We start from the raw sequence: 20,371 nt of genomic DNA, 5'->3' as shown, positions 1-20,371 counted from the left end.
ATGAGTTTGAACGCCTCTATCAGATCTATTCTTTGCTTTCTTCTCTCTAAGTAGAATGGTCATGTGTTATTCAATCTGTGCTCAAAACTGAAGTTCCTCACTCTTGGAACCATTCTTGTAAATCACTTCTTCACTCTCTCCAATACATTTAGGTACTTAAAGTAGCACCCAGAACCAGTTGCAGCTTTCATACCCCAGCTGGGTTTTACAAATCTCTTAGACAAGTTCAACATCACCTCCTTACTCCTATATTCTATGCCCTTGTAATAAAGCCAAAGGATACCTTATATTTTAATTGTTGGTCTCTTGACATATCCCGCCACATATGCAAAAATATACTATGTCCCTCTGCTCCTGAACCCCCTTTGGAATTGTACTCCCAATTTTATATTATCTTTCAATGTTCTTTCAACCAAAATGGATCATGTCACCTTCTCTGCATTGAAATTCACCGGTCACCTATCTGCCTACTCCACCAACTTGACTATGTTCTTCTGGAGTTTCATACTGTCCTTTTCTCAGTTTATAATTCTTCTATGTTTTGTTCCATCTGCAAACTTTGAAATTGCACCCTGCACACCGAGATTTAGATCATCAGTATATATCAGGAAAAGCAAGGCCCCTAATACTGGCCCCTGGGGAGCTCCACTACAAATCTTCCCTCTAGGCCAAAAAGTATCCATTGACTATTACTGTCTATTTCCTATCACTCAGCCAGTTTAGTATCCACATTGCTACTGACCTTTTTATTCCATGACCTATAACTTTCCTCACAGTGAAAGCACCTCGGGGCTAACTTCCCTGCCTCACTGGATGTGAAAAACACGAGTTTATAAATGCATTTTATTTTACAAGCTGTTGTATTCATTATTACAAAAAGAGCTTTAATAATGAGTGATACCTTTACAATTGTGAAAACTCTTACAAGTTCTTTACAAACAATCTTGTCCATAATAACTGATTCACTGCAACTAACAAAGTTACAACCTTCCCATACTGTTTCTTTGTCCGAAGTAAACACGTCTAATGAATCCGAAGATAACAAAGTGTGGAGCTGGAGGAACACTGCAGGCCAGGCAGCATTAGAGGAACAGGAAGGCTGATGTTTCGGGTTGGGATCCTTCTTCTTCTTCAGAAGACCCTTTTGACTCACATGCTGCAATTCCTCAAGAATGCAGAGGTCTCAAAGGGGACAGGAGGACCCAAATTACTTACTTTCAAGATAGAGAGAGTTCTTACTGAGCTGTGGATTGGCACAGTGAAGCCCAGCACAAACCCTTGTCTCTGTCTCTCCAATCTTGATAATAATGATTGTGCTGTGTCTGACCCTGGGTCTGTATCTCCATCCATCACATGGTTACCTTGGGGTCAGCAGTAACTGAGGTCCCACACTCACATTATTAGATAAATCTGGTGAATGAAAAGAGGCAAAAAGCCAAGTGCTGAGGGTGAGATGTGTGCATGGAAAGATCTGGCATCAGGAGTATAGTGGTGGTCTCACCATCTAACATTTTATTATTTTCTGCAGCTTTATCGAAGCAATATAGCATAAAAAAAGCAATGGATGTTTGACCTGTAGAAAAGTGGATTCCAAAACCAAAGCTGATGGCTGTGTGGAAGATCTGCAGCAGCACAGTCAGAGGATTGTGTGTAAAGGAGTTGGACAAGAGCATCCTCCTCAGCATTTTTACCTCCTGAAGTGTGCATGGCAGTCAATATTCCTGCTGATGAAACCATGCTATTGCTACATCCCATTTTGGTTACACAGATTAGCTAACATGTTCATTGTGGTTACAATTGGTTAGATTTTCCAGTGAGAGCTTGCTCTGGGGAAGACGGCATAAACTTTCTGGCTTGCAGCAGCTCGAAGGGCCAGGCCATCAAAGTGAAGTAAGAAATCTGAAGGAGAGACTTCCCCATAGTGATTCTTTTTGTTCAGATAGGGAAGTGATAGAGTGGTCATGTGGACCTGAAGTAAAGAGACCAAACAATAATAAGAAACATCCTTGGCAGTCAGAGTCATTGCCTGCACATGAATTCAATACATGCAAATGCACAATAGTAATTTCTTTTAACATCCTTCATTCTACCACCATTGAAGATGTATCAATGAGGCACCTCGAGACCTTGCTTTTTCTGTAAGTATTCCCATATTGAGAGCCAAAAATGAATGGAAGCGGTAAAAAGTCTCATTCCTATTAAGGAATGTTCATGGTCATCTGTGCTGTCTTCACACTTTTTGGAACTTTGTATTTCTTAAGGAAGAAAGAAGCCCATAACTAATAATAGAGAATGCTACAGGTAATGGTAAGTTTTCCTGACCTCATGCTCCTTAAGTAAACTATGGAAATCCTCCAAAGACAGATAGAAGGAACATTGCAGTCACTTCATCAACCTTTTCTGTTATTTAATGAAAAAAAAAATCAATTAGTCAGCCTCAGACGCTTCAGGGAAAATAACCCCAACCTACTCAGTCTCTCCCTACAGCTCAAACTCTCCAACCCTGGCAACGTTTTTGTAAATCTTTTCTGAACCCTTTCAAATTTCACAACATCGTTCCTACAGCAGGGAGACCAGAATTGAATGCAGCATTCTAAAAGTGGCCTAACCAATGTCCTGTATAGCTGCAACATGAGGCTTTGGACTGAATGTGTCTTTATGGAGGTTTATACAATTATGAGGGGCATGGATAGGGTGAATAGTTAAGGTCTTTTCCCCAGGGGATGGGAGTCCAAAACTACAGGTTTCAGGTGCGAAGGCAGGTTTTAAAAGGGATCTAAGGGGCAATTTTTTCATATTGATTGTGGTGCCTGTATGCATGAGCTGTCACAGGAGGTGCTGGAGGCCAGTACAAGTACAACATTTAAAAAGCATCTGGATGGGTACATGAATAGGAAGGGTTTTGAGGGATATGGGCCAAATGCTGGCAAATGGGACAAGATTTATTCAGAATAAGTGGTTGGCATGGGCCAGTTGGACCGAAGGGTCTATTTCCGTGCTGTACATCTCCATGACTTTATGACTCTAGTCAAGCACAATCTGACTGTTACAAATCCCAGCTGGCTCATTGTAATTAACTCTAACCTCTCTAAGTGCATATTGATTTTTATGCTAATATTTGTTTCTAAAACCTTACCTGCCCTTGATGTGAAGCTGGCTGTTCTGTGGTTAATAGCAATGCTCTTATTATCTATTCTTGAATAATGGTACCACATTTGTCACTCTCCAATACTCTAGTACTTCCCTATACCTGATTGGGTGAATGGAAAGTTTACATGTAGGAAAAATTTATTTGACATTCATCATACATCATCATATACTTTGTCTCCATAGTCAATCAAGGAGCCTTGGCTATGTCCCCCTTACTTTTGCTGTTGTTAAAATGTCCCCAGTCTGTAAATGAAATATCTGCTCCTTAAAAATCACCCTTGCACTGTTACAGATTTTCAAATCAGTCATTTTTTTTCCATTCTGTCCCAACTAGAATTCCTCTCCTCCCATTCAAGGTAGTCTTCTTCCAGTTCAAAATGCTTCTTTAGATTTCTATTTGCAATTCTTAATCACAATTATACAACATTTCCTTGAGGGTATTCCCTGCCTGATTAATGCTCTCTAACTCCAAAGCTGAGAAAGTATATATATTTTTAAGAGTTCCAATCTGACTGAAGACATTTGAGGCTAATCCACATCAAATAAACTGCTCAGAAAACTCTGCTCACATTTTGACAGCTGTGAAAAATTGCACCAGAACACTTGTGACAATCCATAATATTCTAAAATGATCAATAACCTTCTGACCCAAACATGCTGCAATGTATTAAAAAGAATGAATCTATCTGTCTTATTTCTCAATGTTAATGAAACCTATAAAAACATTCTAGAACCCTGATTGAATCTGTATCATTACCAATAAGTAAATAGTTTTTCCTTTGGTTATGCCCTATTTTTGTACCAGTTTTTGTTGCACCAATCCTTTAGATTTTGATATATATTGTTTGTGAAGAAACAGATTAACAGTGGTGAAAACATTATCACCAGCCACGTTCAATAGTGGAGGTACATTGTGTACAGTGTCATGAAAACGTTCAGACTCATTTCACATTGTAGCTGAGAAACATAGTTAAAAGTGTAATCAGGACTCTGAAATGAAAGGATTACACTGCTTATCATCCTAGCCCCTGTTTTCCGCACTATATCCTCTGTATTAGTATGAATTCCACAGGGAATAGTTCAGTTTGCATATGCTATTTCTCAGAAATCACTTTCAAATTCATCATAATTATCAGAGAATTGTGACCAAAGCTTTCCATTTTGACAAGCCAACACTGCTAATCCTACTTTCAATGTCTAAAGCCTAATGGCATTTAGACCTGTCAGAACATCTCAAGTAACTGAATGCCGCATTTTCATGAGTGATAACAGATGTTTGAAGCAGCGTGTCACAGTCAACTGGAAATACTATGCATTCTGTTACTTCTTTCTGGCCACACCCTGATTTTATTTTTAAATGAATATATGTTTGCATTAAATGAATTGAAAACATAGTTTGAAAAAGTCAGTTCAGTGGGATCAAAACAATAGTGTTCAGTTGTGACAACAGTGATGGAGTTTTGGCTATTGACACTCGTTATCTGCAGAACACACGAAGAACAAGAAAGCAGATGATCCCTTCACTTCTAGCAAAGTGTCCAAGTTAGGTTAATAGCTCAGTAGAAATGGGGGAAGAGGTTCCAAGTAGTCACTCGGAAATTCTGCCAATTTCGTAACATTACAGACTATCTGATGTGTACTAAGTGGATTAAGTGCTTCAATAAGTTATAGAATTAAGGAAGCCATTTGGCCATTGTGTCTGCTCTTGTCCCTGATTGAACAACTCACCTAGTACCATTCCCTTGTATTCTACCTTCAACCCTACACATTCTCCCTTTTTAAGTAAGAGTCTAATTGCCTTTTGAATGCCTCAGTTGAATACCTCTACCACACACTCAGGCAGTGATTTCCAGATCCTAAATACTCACTATGTGTGTTTTCCTTTGTGTCACTTTTGTTTATTTTGCCAATTATGTTAAATCTGTGCCCTTCCATTCTCAATCCTTTCACTTGGATGTTCTTTCACAATATCTATTTATTTACGTTATCTTATATCTAGATACTGGAAGTTTTAACTGTACGTTGCCAATGATTGCTAACTCTATGTTACTAATGTGAATCATGATGGCATGCTTATGTCATAACTTTGAACTGTAAAATCTTGACCCTGGTGGTTTCTGACCTGGAAGTGGGTGGATTGCTGACTCTTGATTTATCTATTCTGTCCAGATCTCTTATGATTTTGGAAACTTCTTTCAGATTGCCTCCCAACCTTCACTTCTCCAAGATAAACAGTTAGAACTTCTCAAAACTATCTTAACTTGGAAGTCATTGTCTACAAGGTGGCAAAAGTAGTGGGCGTTAGATGGCCAATACAACCAATAATTGTGCTATAATTATTTTGTGACTATGACAATAATTCCAGCATGCAGGATTTCCCTAGGTGACACCAGAATGAATGAGGTGGCTAATGATTATGGAAACTGACTGGGTAGGGAAGTGGGTGGGGATAGTCTTCAGTGCTGTGCCACTGGGTCTAAAGTTTAAAAAGAAAGACATTTTTGTTAGTTCCCTTTGACAGATCCTTTTGACATATCTGACAATTGATTTTGATATGTTTGTTGACTGTCCAATGAGCTAGTGAAATTATGTACACTTTATGCGCATTCCTGCCTATTTTTAACAATTCCAATGGGCAACTTACCTCTCCAAAGGTATCCCAGGACCTTATTTCTTCAAAAGAGTACCCTGGCTATCCGAATGTAGGGAGATCACTTTGCTATTCACAAAGTTGAAACCGACTCTTACCCGGTCTAATCTGCACACTTTACATTATGCACTTTTGTTCACCCAAATCGATTAGAGGCAGTTGTTGATTTCTGTGGGTGGCTGCACCTGCAATATACACGTGTGTGAATAACAATCCAGTGCCATTTACATCACCGCATAGACAATAGATCCCAGGTTTGGGGCACCAACTTCTAATTTCAGGGCTCATTTTTCATTTTCAAAACCCCAGAGCTGTGAAATGATTGTGAAAATCCAGACCTAGCACAGTAGGCTCAAGGGACCGAACAGCCTCCTCCAAGTTCTTATTTCTTATGGTTTTATGGTCCACCCTTGCCACTTCTAGAGAAATTTCTGTTATTGCCACCATATCATATTTCGCGTGGTTATTTGTGATTGCAGCGCACCAGTGTTATTCATCGTACACTTTGTCTTTACATGCAGCATTCTAGTCCTGTCTCTGCAGTTTGCAGATCCTTCAATATTTGCTCCTACTTGATATGTTTTTGCTTCCTTCTCTGTACTATAGAATGACTTAATTATCTATGCATCTCCCTCCTCTTTTCTGCTTCTGAATGCTGCTTCACAGACCTATGCCAATGTGGTTTAAACCTTCCTCATGCACACTGGTGAATCTCCCCATATGGACATTGGTCCCAGTTCTTCTGAGATGCAACCTGTAATTTTTAAATAGATGCCTCCTGTCATAGAACTGTCTCTAATTTCCCAAAATCTGAAGCTCTCCAGCATGTATAATGTTTTAATCCACTCATTAGTTCTCCCTAGCATTCCATTTTCAATTCTTGCTAGCGCTGAGGGTACTACAGACATTTCTAACCTTGAAGTACCAAATTTTAACTTTTCTCTAGATTGTTATCTTTACTTGTGCTTATCATCTGGCTTTTTCTGGGATAGGAGTTCATATAGATTGGAGGAAGCTTGGTTATCAATAAGCGTTGCCGTTTATTGAACAATACTTTCCAACTATGTAATACTTACAAAAAGTTTCTAGAGAGAACCATCTCCCAGCGGTTGTGGGGTTAGCTAATTTTGTTTCACTCATGATGCAGACTAACATATTTATACATTAACATCAGACTTTATACAACATCACCCGCCAAGTCTAAGGCTGTATTTAATGCATTATTTACATTATCTTATATCTAGATACTGGAGGTTTTAACTGCATGTTGTCAATGATTGCTAGCTCTATGCTACTAATGTGAACCATGATGGCATGCTTATGTCATAACTTTGAACTCCAAATTTTTGACTCTGGAGGTTTCTGGCCTGGAAGTGGGTTAATTGCTGACTTCTGATCAGCAGTCCATCCACCACTTTAAACATCCATTCTATCCACACAGTAACAGCAGTGTGCATGACTTGCAAGATGCGAATTTTCTCAGTAAAATATGTTGCCTTTCCCTATGCTACCATTGTGATAACGCTGTCAAGGTACATAATTGTACATAATGCAGAAACCCTAAGGATTTAGAATATGTTATATAAATGCACATTATCTTCCTTTATAATGTATTGTTCTGCATTATCTGATTTAATATGTTCATCTTTTACATTTATCTTTCAAGTGCAAGAATCAGCTGACCTAGTTTTCTTAATTGATGGATCAAGGAATTTGGGAAGGGGTGAATTTCAATTCATACGTTCTTTCATCGCAAATTTCATTGAAGATCTCAATATTGGCCCTGATGCCATCCAAGTTGGCATGGTGCAATACAGTAAGACCCCCAGTACCGTGTTCTATTTAAACACATATACTACAAAAACAGAAGTCCTCAAAGCTGTTAAAAACATCCGACAGAAAGGTGGAAACGAAGCCAACACTGGAATGGCCCTTCAGTTTCTGGTTGACAATCATTTTATTCCGTCGGCTGGGAGTAGGGCTGATGAGGAGGTTCCTCAGGTAATGGTCCTCCTGACTTCGAGACAGTCCAGTGACGATGTCAGACGAGGGGTGTTTTCAATAAAAAAGCGTGGCACCTTTACATTTGTTCTTGGGATTACAGACACTGATGCAGCCGAAGCCAAACTGATAGCGACTGACCCTTCATTTTCTATGTTCATTCCTGATCTCCACCAAATGGCTAGCACACAGCAACAGCTAATGTCACTGTTTTCTTTAGTGGCTACCAAACAATTGATTATAAAGGTGGAAGAACCTAAGGTTGAAGGTGCGTAACTTCCAACTTTTGCAAGCACTTTTTTACATTGAATACAACGGTTTTCCCTCATTAAACAGCTTCCGTCATCTCAAAGGCTGACGTGTAATACAATTTTAAACCTAATTTAGCCCTACGTTATTTCACTTTGAAGAGGTGTTGGCTTTGACAATGATAAATTTCTGAGTGATCAGAAAACTTGGCCTTGTCTGTTCAGGACTTTCAGTGTAGCATTGCCAATCAACCAGGTGTAGACATTTGATCTTCAGTGAGTTGCCAAGAAATTTCAAAAGCTCGTTTTTAAAAAATATATATTTCCCCTAGCCCTTACACATTTCCAATAATGTCCACAACTCTGAATTAGAGTTTGTTGTTGAATGGTCCAATTTACAATCTTAATAGTTAGAAATTGGCAACTGTACCCTCACCCACTTGGCACCTGTTGAATCCATCCGTCTGGCACATTTCCCACTGCCCCCTCCCCACAACTCACCTCATACCTGAACCTCATCCACCAACCTAGAATTTGCACTTCTACCCATCTGATAACTGTCAGCCCAAACCAGCTAGAACCCTACCCATTTGCCCATCTGCCAACATACTCCCTCCTGGAACCCTACTCTCTCATCGATCTGGCACCCAATATCTCACTTGTCATGCACTCTACCATCTCATCCATTTACTGCCATATCTCCTTACACATCTATCTATCCTACTACTCCCTCTCTAACTGAAATTCTCTCAGTAGTTGTCCAAATGGCTTTGGACCTTAAACGTTAAACTGTAGGATCGTGCTCGATTATGATAATGGGGCATGGTTTAAACCCTGATCCTTTCTGATGCTTCATTTGGGGAATAATCTGGAAATGCTTTTGGGTTGGAGGTAAGTAACTTTTACTCTGATCCAAGTCAGAACTAAGAATTCTGACTCAGATTGGAAAGTTCAAACTATTGACTTCAAGGACAGTGTTCAGGTTGTTTCAACTTTCCAAAAATATCCCTATTCTGTGGGTCCTGCCAATAAAGTCTCTGCCTTGAAGTACACATGAACCTAACTAACCCCCACCCCACCACACCATCCTGACCCTCCTGTCACCCATTCTACCTCCCAACTTTCCTTACCTCAACCTGACTAGATCCCGAATCCTCAGGTTCCAGAGTTTTTGCTCCTTTGTATTAATGCTTTCCATTTATCGGCAGACTTTCTACCAAAAGAAAATGTTACCAAGTACAATTTAAGGATAGATTAGCAGGAGACCTCCTCTCTAATCCACAGCTCAGGACAATCATGCCTCCCAGAATCAGCCTGATCATCCCATCCACCTCCCATCAGCTCTACCAATGCCTCAAATGTGAGGCTCCATTAAACTACTTTCTTGTTTGTAGTTTAATTAGCAAAGATGGAAGTATTAATGGACTTAGACATTGCTTCTGGTCTGTCCGTAATCTTGCGATAATTGCTTTTTGTTAAACATGTTTACATTTTGTGCTGAAGATTGCCTGCTTTCGTATTTTATCTCTGCTTATTTATTAAATCAGTAACAATCTCTTTGTGTTCTTAATATAAATTGTAAATACAAATTTTTAAATACTTTGGTATGTATCGTTGTCAGAAGTCATTTTAAATTCATATTTCTGTGTTTGTTAGATATTCTTCAGACACTATTTGGAACATTGTGGGTTTTTTTTAATTTCAAAAATACATACCTTATTAAAAAAAAAAATCTTTGTGTATATACATAGATACAAACACAGTTTGGCTCTATGCAGTAGTATACCAAGGAAATAAACAAACATTGGAATTTGGCTCTATCCAAACAAACTGAAGGCATCAATTACTTGAATCAGAATATATTTACATTTTTTATTTCAAAAGTTCATAAAAAAATCATTGTGTATGTACATAGTCACAAATGCAGTTCAGGATCATTATATTTGGTTTATTCTTAAATTCCTGTGTTCTGTGCTGCAGTTTAAATCTGTAAAATTCTCTGTTGCGTTCCATGATGAGCCTTGCTTCAATGGTGGTGATCAGTTCAATATTCTTCTACCTTTCGCATGAAAAAATCCTTCTAACTAACCTAAATTTATTTTGCAGTTCAAATCCCCAAGAGGGACATCGTATTTCTGATCGATGGCAGCTCCAGTTTGGGACATGCCAACTTTCTAAAAATATGCAAATTTATCTCCAGTATAACTGAAAACTTTGTCATCGGACCAGATTCTGTTCAAGTTGCAGTGGCGCAGTACAGTGATGCTGCAACAACTGAATTTCACTTAAATACCCACACAACACAATCCGCTTTACAAACTGCTCTGAAAAATCTCAGGTTGAGGGGTGGTTGGACACTTAACACTGGCGCAGCTCTCGACTACATTTATCGAAGCCATTTCGCCACAGCTGCAGGAAGTAGGAAAGAAGACGGTGTTCCCCAGTTTGTGGTGCTCATTACTGGGGCAAAATCGAATGATGATGTGAAACAACCTGCAGATATTCTGAAGCGTTCTGCCATAATGGCCTTTGCCCTAGGAGACAGGAATGCAGATCTAGCAGAGCTAAATGAGATTGCAATTGATCCCAGTCTAGTTTTCAACATTGCTGAATTTGATTCTCTACCAGATATACACCAACAAGTACTGACACAGCTGTCAACATTGGCTGGTGTAACTGTAGTTTACGAGCAACCAACTGCGTCGGTTAAAAAAGGTATCCAAAATTTTAGTAGCCATTCTGATTGATTTTGAATGCAGCTGTAAGAAATAATGTATTTTCTATGCAGAAACTTATTAAGCGTTAAAGCATTCAGACTTTCGAAACTGAAACTGTGTTAGGGAAACACATTCTGTAAAAAATGATTATTTGCTTTTGCAATTTCCACATTCATTTTAATGAAGCACTCCTTGAGTAAATGAATATGAACTGTAGGTTTCCCACTGAGGTTTCTCTAGAAATACTTGGTTCAATCAAATCAATCATATACTACAGTGCATTTGAAAGATAATGGTAAATTGCAGATTGACAACCAATGTACATGTATTCTTTGATTTGACCTGTCTGTTACTGGTCATCTGGTCTTCAGAATCAAGGAATATTGGCCTTTATTGGAAAGTGCATTGAGTATAAAAGTTGGGATGTCATACCGTGGCTGTTCAGGACTTTGGTTAGGCCACTTTTGGAATATTGTGTTCAATTCTGGTCTCCCTGCTATAGAAAAGATGTTGTTAAACTTGAAAGGATTCGGAAAAGATTTACAAGAATGTTGCCAGGCTTGGAGGGTTTGAGCTGTATGGAGAGGCTGAATAGACTGGGGATATTTTCCCTGAGGCATCGGAGGCTGAGGGGTGACCATGTGGAGGTTTATAAAATCATGAGGGACATGGAGGGGTGATTAGCCAACGTCTTTTTCCCAGGGTAGGAGAGTCCAAAACTAGAGGACATAGGTTTAAGGTGAGAGGGGAAGCATATAAAAGGGACCTAACGGGTAACCTTTTCACTCAGAGGGTGGTGCATGTATGGAACGAGAGGAAGCGGTGGTGGCTGGTACAATGGCAACATTTGAAAGGCGTCTGGATGGGTACATGAATAGGAAGGGTTTTGAGGGATATGGGCCAAATGCTGACAAATGGGACTAGATTAATTTAGGATATCTGGTCGACACGAGTGAGTTAGACCAAAGAATCTGTTTCCATGCCGCGTAGCTCTATCATTCTATGACTTGTTCAGTGGGACAGAGCTTCAACTTTATATTATGTAAACCATTGTTAGAAATAGGAAATTCTCATGGATGAATTTACTGGTTTGTGATATCATTGCCGAGAACTTAAGCTGGTTTTCAAGCATATAGAATTGTGAAAAATTGGTCCTTGGACCTGAGCTGCAAATGGTGAATGCTGGTGTACGCTGCACCCAGCACTGCATCTTGCCTAACTAAAGTATTGTTACTCGTAACCTTGGGTATGTTCCTGGGGATATGGGAAGAGGAATATGGGAAGGAGGTCAATTGTGGCCAGCAGCAACTATCAGGCCCTCTACTAACATTAATCCCATGAGTTTATAAAATTTAAAGTGCTGGTACTAAAATCTATCATCTCCTTCAAGACTTCTGGCGCTGAATCTGATACTTTTATCTTTCAACACTCAACACCCAGGGTTACTTCCTCCTGGCATATTCATTGCCCCTTTGCTTTGTGAAACTAAGTGGGTCCTTCAATGGCAAAAGAAATGATTGTAAATTATCTCCTGATATGGATAAGATGGCAGGACTTCCAGTTTCTGCCATGTGTCAGTCACACCTTTTTTTAAAACATTTGTCATTCGTCATAAAAGCATGACAGTGTGACCTACCAGAATCTTTAAACATCCCCACAATTTAACTGGAACACTTTGGCAAATATCGTAAAAGTTTACATTTCTGAAACATACCTTACTGTTCCATAAATTAAAAAGACAACATGCCCAGGAAAAAGTCTGTACTTTCTCACTCACGAGGCCTATGTTAGCTGAGAGTGGGAGCCAGGCAGGTGGGGTTGAGGTGGACTGCAAATTTGCCCCCTGTCTATGAACACTGATCTCAAAAGCATGAAGTGTAGGTCTTTTTAACTCCTGTATTTTAGCTCTTTCCTCTTGATCTGTTACTCAGAAAGGGTTGAAAGCAAGTGGCTTATGGGCAGCTATGCATTATGTGCGGGTCTGGACCAAGGGGATAATATCCCGCATATCAAGCGTGCTGTGGGTTTTGTCAAGTTCCTGTATTTGGGAAGAAGGAAAGGATGTTGTGGTGGGTAACACCAAAGACTGGAAAAGATGAAACTTTCTTCTCGCATCACATGGAATATTACAAAGCAAAAACTTTGTTTCCTTGGTCTTTTGTTTTGTCCTCACTTACACTTCTTGTTAACTTTATCCGGTGGGAAAGCTGCATTATCATTGGATCCCAGTCTATACATTTAAAGGAGGATGCTGCTAGCCTCAGGCAGGCATCCTGCTTGGAATTGCAAGTTAAAATTGAAGGCTGTGGGAATTGGTGGAAAATCAAGTGAGGCTGTGAAGCAGCCAAAGTATGTCCCATTTCCAAGTTGGTGTTACAATGTTAAACATTATAACTGAGAATGTGATAACCACAAAAGGTTAGTTCTGATGCAGGGACGTTGGTAAGTTTTAATCCCCTGCTGATTTTAAGGACTTGCTTGCTTGGATTTCACTGGGTGGGTTGAGTTGAAATCAAGTGCCAAGGAAGGAGTCAGAAAAGCAACCTCAGCAGAATGCTGACCTGATGGATACAAAGTTAAGAGAAGGAGAATTTCTCATAACACCAATATACTTCAAGTCATAGTATAGATGGTCAAGTGATTTCATTGGCAATGTGTATGTAAAACAATGCATACAACAATTACCTACCTGACAATTACATTAAGAGTTCAGACTTGAAAAAGCAGCTCTGTACATTCCGAGCTGAATCCAGTTTCTTCACAAACCCAATATTAAGGGGAAATTATGCTTTTATTTTATAGAATTTGCAAGTATTTGCTATGAATGTCATATTAATTGTGCATTTCCCTTCCTAATGATAACAGAAATGGACAAGAGAGATATTGTATTCCTTATTGATGGATCATATAATACTGGAAGAAGGAATTTTGCTGACATCCGGGACTTTATTGCAACAATTATTACGGCATTTGACATTGGAAATGATCGAGTGCAAGTAGGCTTGGCACAGTACAGTGATGCTGCAAATTCGGAGTTCTTTCTAAACACTTATTCATCAAAAAATGAACTTCTCTCTCATGTAAGAGAGCTCAGGCAGAGAGGTGGCAGAACTCGCAAGACTGGAGAAGCACTGAACTATGTACTTAAATATCTTTTTACCAAATATTCAGGCAGTAGACATGAGGAAGGTGTTCCCCAGTTTCTGGTACTTATTACTTCTGGAAAATTGACTAATGGCGTGAGGCAGCCATCTGATGCCTTGTTGCAAGCCGGTGTTATAACATTAGTCATTGGAGCAGAGAATATGATAAAACAGCTACAGGAGGTTAGTTCCGACCCCAGTTTAGCTTTTGGTGTGAAAGAGTTCCGTTTTCTTCCAGAGATACAACATAAAGTACTATTACCTTTGTCAACACTGACTGGCATGAGGAAGGCTTCTGAACCACCAACAGCTCAAACCATCAAAGGTAATTCCATTCTGAGTGAGCACGCTTTGTCTAAATTATTTTATGCTGTAATGAATTTATCAGATAACCTTGGCTTTAGCAGTCTATTCTCTTCTCTGATTGCTCGAATATTGCATTTATTTATTTTTGGCTACATGCTTAAAAAGCAATATCTACTTTTTGAAAAATCTCAAGACCATGATATTAAAACATCATTTTCTCTGAAATATACAGAAAAACTCATGTAGTTTTAGGCCACACTATGAGGTTTGGCTTCAAGGCATGCTGGTTGAGAAGTCAGAACCAAAAACTGTATATAAGTTAAGACAAAATAACACTATTTATTGTGCACAAGTATTAAAGACTATTATATCTATATTCTAGGTGTGCTCATGTTCATGTGCTCTTAAGAGTCTCATTTTAGAATGCAACAGTGTATGAACTCTATCCACACTGTTCAAATTGTTCTTAGTGACGTGCAATGCTGTGTCGTCACCAAAAGGACATTCAAAGACCTTGAAGCTCTTACATACAGGAGCAAGTTACAAAATGCACCAGTGGTTGTTTAACAGCGGACACACAACAAGAGTTTTTTTTAAACTTTTATTCAGCCTTCACTGCTTTCCTGAAGGTGAAGGAGGTAATTTTGGCTTTTGTGTGATTGCATAAGAGAGAATTGTTTTACCTCTCATCTGATTTATATCTCCAATGAAAGCAGTCTAATCCATGATTTGCTATCGCCCATTTCACACGAGCATGCAAGGTCAAAACTACTCCTGCAAGGTCTTACTGAGCTTTTGTCTGTCCTGTGATATACTATTGTGAAGCCATGAGTCATCTGTGAGTCTGGATAGTCACTGCCAGAAGGCTGTATAACTGCCGAACGTATCAAAGCACAGCGAACTCCTTTTTGCCATTGGATCCTCATGTAGGTGTACATCATATTATAAGATACTCCATAGTAATCCGGAGCAGGGCTTATGATTGCTTTATCTCAGCTTTAACCTGGCATTGCTGAGGTCAGTTCTAGGGAGCCATTACTGTATTGGCTAAGGCCAACTAATTCAACACAGATCAGATCAAATTCTACACATGGATTGCTGTGGTTCAAGAAGGTGGCTCACAACCACTTTCTCAAGGTCAATTTGAGGTGTAATCCATGTCAGTCCAACAAGAAATTCCACATCCTATTAAAATATATGGTATAAAAATTATCTTGAGCCTTGAGTTTCTATATTATTCCATGTGATGCATATAATCATTGAGTTATAGAATTCCTGCAGTGTGGAAGCAGGCCATTCAGTCCATTGAGTCACACTGACCCTCCAAAAAGCATCTGACCCAGACCCCACCCACTACCCTATCCTTGTAACACTGTATTTCCCATGGCTAATCCACCTAACCTACACATCCCTGGACACTATAGGCAATTTAGCATGGCTAATTCAACTAAACTGCAGCTCTTTGGACTGTGGGAGGAAATCCCTTGCTGACACAGGGTGAATATGCAAACTGCACATGGACAGTCACCTGGAGATGGAATCAAACCTGGGCCCCTGCCGTTGTGAGGTAGCAGTGCTAACCACTGAGCCACTGTGCTGTCCAATTGGAATGGAAGTCATTGGAATGGATAAAAAATGTTTGATAGTGATAAATCGGGACAATTTCAGTGCCATTCATTTGGATTCTCCTGACATGGTAGCCTTGTTCCTATTTCAGGGATTGATAATATATGATGTCCTTCTAACCAACTGTCTTGTGATTCATAAATTTGATCCACAAATTGTTTTGAAGAAAGGATACAGATGAAGCCATTGAATTTGCTGTTTCAATTACATAATCTAGAGTGTAGTTCAGTGTAGTGCAGCGTTTTCTAACATAAATTGTTGATGACCTAAAACTTGGTACCATGTTACCAACTTAGCCACATGCACAAATTTTACTGTAAATACATCCTGGATGTATTTGCATAATAGCATTAAACATACATTGATTGTATATATATCATTTAACAAACATCTACCAGCATTCAATAATCAAGAAAGTGAAGTCCTCACAATGATCAAAATTTATTAAGTCAATCTTCTTTAAGTTTTACACATTTTGCTAACAAAACTACAAAAAAGAAGTTAAACTTGACATGCACATCTTGTGTAAATGATCATTGAAATCACACGCTCAATGACCGTGTCTGTTACTTAATTTTTATTCACTAACCAGAAATACAGTTAAGGTTGTTGACTTGCTCGCCAAGCTGGCTTGTTTTTGTTTGGACGTTTCGTCACCATGCTAGGTGACATCATCGGTGAAGCCTCCGATGAAGCGATGTTATTCTACTTCACTTGGAATTTATACAATTTGGTCTGCTATGATGAGTACTGTCATTTCAGGTTTTGATCTGTATGGGTTTCCATATGGGGTCCAATTTTATATGTTTGTTAATTGCATTACGGGTGGAGAACTATGCCTTTAGGAATTCCCGTGTGTGTCTATGTTTGGCTTGGGCCACTATGGTTACTTCGTCCCAACTGTCCCATATACAAACCCATACAGATCAAAACCGGAAATGACACTACTCACCATAACAAACTGGACAGTGTAAATTCCAAGCGGAGTATAACAACAAAGCTTCATCGGAGGCTCCAGTGATGATGTCACCTAGCATGGTGATGAAACATCTGAACAAAAACAAGTCAACTTTATTTGCTTCTCCAAAGCCACCCACCCCAAGAACAAGAATCCTTTGGGAAAGAATCACATCCCTTAAAAAAAAAGTTGTTTTGTCTACAAATGGAAGAAAAAAAGACATATCTTTGGGAGGGAGACCTGCTAACTAATGATCATTCAGTCAAAAAGAGAAGAACACAATTATCATTTTTCACAGGTTACTCCAATTCGAACACCTGCCTGTGCCTCTGTTAATGATTATTTTCCTCCTCTGTACAGATTGTGCACCAATTTACACTTTCTGCCTCAAAGGACTTTCACAGCAGTTTAATCTATGGCAGGATCATTGGTGGGAGAGAAAGCCATGTCATGGGTTGTACAGCAGCAATTGTGCACTCTTGGTATGCAGGCCTTAGAAATACGCAGTGGGTCAAGACTAGAACAGAACGGGTGAGGTTGTGTGCAGCAGCAGCAGTTTCTCAGACAATTGCAGCCAAACCTTGCCCTAGATGCTGCCTAGTTCCACTGACAATAAGAATTGAGAACAATTGAAAGACTTTGTTTATCTGTTAGCAAGGCGCATTAACTATTGAGATACGCATGTAACATCTTGACTTCAAGAGAGATGCAACTTTAATAATCAAATCACTTAATAATCAAGTTGTGCACTTGATTTACAGAAATCAAATATTTGTGTCTATTTTCTGTTTATTTGCAACAGAAGCAGACAAAAAAGATATTGTGTTCTTAATTGATGGATCTTTTCATGTTGGAGACACAAATTTGCCAGCTATTCGTGACTTCATCTCAAGAATAATCGAGACCCTTGATATTGGCAGTGATCGTGTGCGAGTAGGTTTAGTACAGTACAGTGATGTTGCAGAACCTCTGTTCCTTCTAAATACTTATTCATCAAAAGATGAAATTCTCTCTGAGATAGACAGACTCACACTGAGAGGTGGCACTGTGCTTAACACCGGAGCAGCATTGGATTATGTCCACAAGTATATTTTTACCAAATATTCAGGAAGCAGGAAACAGGAAGGTGTTCCTCAGTTCCTGATACTTGTCACTGGTGGAAGATCGAGAGATGACATCAAAAGACCAGCAGATGCCCTGCTTCGATCTGGTGTGATGACTATAGTCGTTGGAGCTGAGAATGCCATAGACCAGCAGCTACAACAAATTGCTTTGGACCACAGCTTGGTTTATACAGTGGATGAATTTCCTTCTCTTCCAAAGATCCACCAGGAAGTGCTGTTACCACTGTCAACTCTAGCTGGTGTGAAGATAATTTCTGAATTACCGACAATGAAGAGTGTCAAAGGTATCTGCGTTTTAACTCTTGCGCTCTGATGAAAAAGCTTTGCAATACTATGACTTGATAGGAACCTTTAGGTTGCCAATGTCTCCTCAGCTCCCAACGACAATATTATATCACTCACCCACCCACAAAATATGTATAATTTTGGAAAGATTATTAAGAGGGTCTTGAAAACCAAACATAGTCTCACATCATTGTCTTTCTGAAACTGCACAGAAAAGACAAATTACAAATGTCATCGATTGGGGCTTTTACACCACAGTTGTTTAGTAAACCTGTTTAATGTTCTTCTCTTTAGTATTGTAGGTGGTCAGGCCGATTGAGTGATAGTGAGTTTCTCAGTGCAATCAGTGGACTGTGGTAAGATTCTCTACTCATGGAGAAAACACATTGTGAAGATATTTTGTGCATTTTTTCACAATTCAAAGCTGTAATGATTGGGAGCAATCCAGACAGCAATAGCTCATAAAGAGCTGCTGTCTCCACTTTACTTCTTTATGGTGCAGAGTACAACAGGCTATCACCAGTCTTTATCTTCAGATCCAATGACCTGCCTCACGATCATTCCTGTGAGAGTCGGCTTTGATTGAACCCATGTTCTGCTGTTGCAGGGGCATATTAACGTGTCATTAGTAATATCTTCACATAATAACCCTTAGGCTCAAGAAGCCAGCCACAGAGTTTCTGGTGACATGAAGAAATCCAATACTTGTGGCTGCTGCAGAATGAAGGCACCGTGATAGCTGCCAGGGTGGCATGCACACAGATATAGAACACACTCACTATGGTCATAGACCAGGCTGAAATGGATAGCCACCTTACTGAAAACTCTTCCTGGAGAGTAAGACAATTAGGATCTGCTGCCAATTCCCAGAAGTTCAAAGCCACAGTGACTTACTTGGCTAGTGGTAGGGGAAGTTGAGTAAGGCTGAGGATGGAGCTTTTTCTCAATGACGGCACCATCCACCTAGACAGCTGCTGTCCTCTGTGTCACTGATTTATCAATGTTCCTTCTTCTTTGGTGGTACATGTGATACTGAGGCAATAGCCTTCATTGCATTCCTGCCCACTGTTCCTCTCCTGTGCCTTCCCCATGCCCTGGTGCTGGGGATACTAATCCTCATTGCAACTGGAGCCTATCTCCATCTAGCTTGTTCCCATCTCCAGCTGTTATCTTACTTACGATCAACTGTACTTGAGATATTTCTCAGATTTTCTTTTAATCATTCACGTGATGAAGGCGTCGCTGGCCAGGCAGCATTTATTACCCATCCCTAATTGCCCACAGGGCAGTTAAGACTCAACCACATTGCTGTGAGTCCGGACTCACATGTAATCTAGACAAGGTAAGGATGGCAGTTTCCTTCCCTAAAGGACATTAGTGAAACAGATGGGATTTTCTAATAATTGACAATGGATTCATGGCCATCATTAGATTCTTAATTCCAGATATTTTATTGAATTCAAATTCCACCATCTGCTGTGGCAGGATTTGAACCCAGGTTCTCAGAATGTTATCTGGGTCTCTGGATTAACAGTCCTGCAATAATGCCTCTAGGCCGTTGCCACCCCCTCAGATGCCCCTCTTATGGGTCTGGTATCTCTGCAGCTTCACAAGCACCAATTTCTCACACACCCACCCCACCCAAAACTCATAGGCAGCTTGATCTCACACCTTTGCTCCCACAATGGCATACATGTGTCAGTGGATAATTTTTTAAAATTCATTCATGGGATGAGGGTATCACTGGCTAAGCTAGCATATATTGCCCAGCCCTAATTTCCCAGAGGGCAGTTAAGAGAAAACCACATTGCTGTGGGTCTGGAGTCACATGTAGACCAGACTAGGTAAGGACAGCAGTTTCCTTCCCTAAAGGACATTAATAAACCATTGTCATGAATTGAAATCAGTGCCAGGTTTGTCTAGTTTGAAGCAATATTGGCTGATACTTTTGATATCATCCAAATGTTTGATAGAATGGACAGGGAAGACCTGTTTCCCTTTGCAGAGATAGTAGGAACTGCAGATGCTGGAGAATCTGAGATAACAACGTGTAGAGCTGCATGAACACAGCAGGCCAAGCAGCATCAGAGGAGCAGGAAGGCTGACGTTTCGGGCCTCGACCCTTCTTCAGAAATTTCTGAAGAAGGGCTTAGGCCCGAAACG

The 20,371-nt window shown here is 39.8% G+C and overlaps 2 protein-coding genes across 3 annotated transcripts in view; both read left to right on the top strand.

Annotated features, from left to right (window-relative positions):
* Positions 1-20,371, top strand: part of LOC109937504 (collagen alpha-3(VI) chain-like) — a 747,545-nt gene that overhangs the window by 286,789 nt on the left and 440,385 nt on the right. The gene's annotated exons all lie outside the window — the stretch shown is intronic.
* The window catches only part of LOC109923168 (collagen alpha-3(VI) chain-like), a 51,048-nt gene that overhangs the window by 16,648 nt on the left and 14,029 nt on the right, over positions 1-20,371 (top strand). Inside the window, exons 3-6 of one of the 2 annotated variants that reach the window (XM_048599148.1) lie at positions 7,467-8,069; positions 10,156-10,764; positions 13,632-14,234; positions 17,602-18,207. In XM_048599148.1, coding sequence (XP_048455105.1) covers positions 7,467-8,069; positions 10,156-10,764; positions 13,632-14,234; positions 17,602-18,207 — 2,421 coding nt within the window. The remainder of the gene's footprint in view (positions 1-7,466; positions 8,070-10,155; positions 10,765-13,631; positions 14,235-17,601; positions 18,208-20,371) is intronic. The other variant, XM_048599149.1, reaches the window with a different exon arrangement.

This window comes from Rhincodon typus, chromosome 7 (assembly GCF_021869965.1).
Source record: "Rhincodon typus isolate 14 chromosome 7, sRhiTyp1.1, whole genome shotgun sequence".
NCBI lineage: Eukaryota > Metazoa > Chordata > Chondrichthyes > Orectolobiformes > Rhincodontidae > Rhincodon > Rhincodon typus.
The sequence above is the reverse complement of the archived record's forward strand: the minus strand, read 5'-3'. Positions and strand labels throughout refer to the sequence as shown.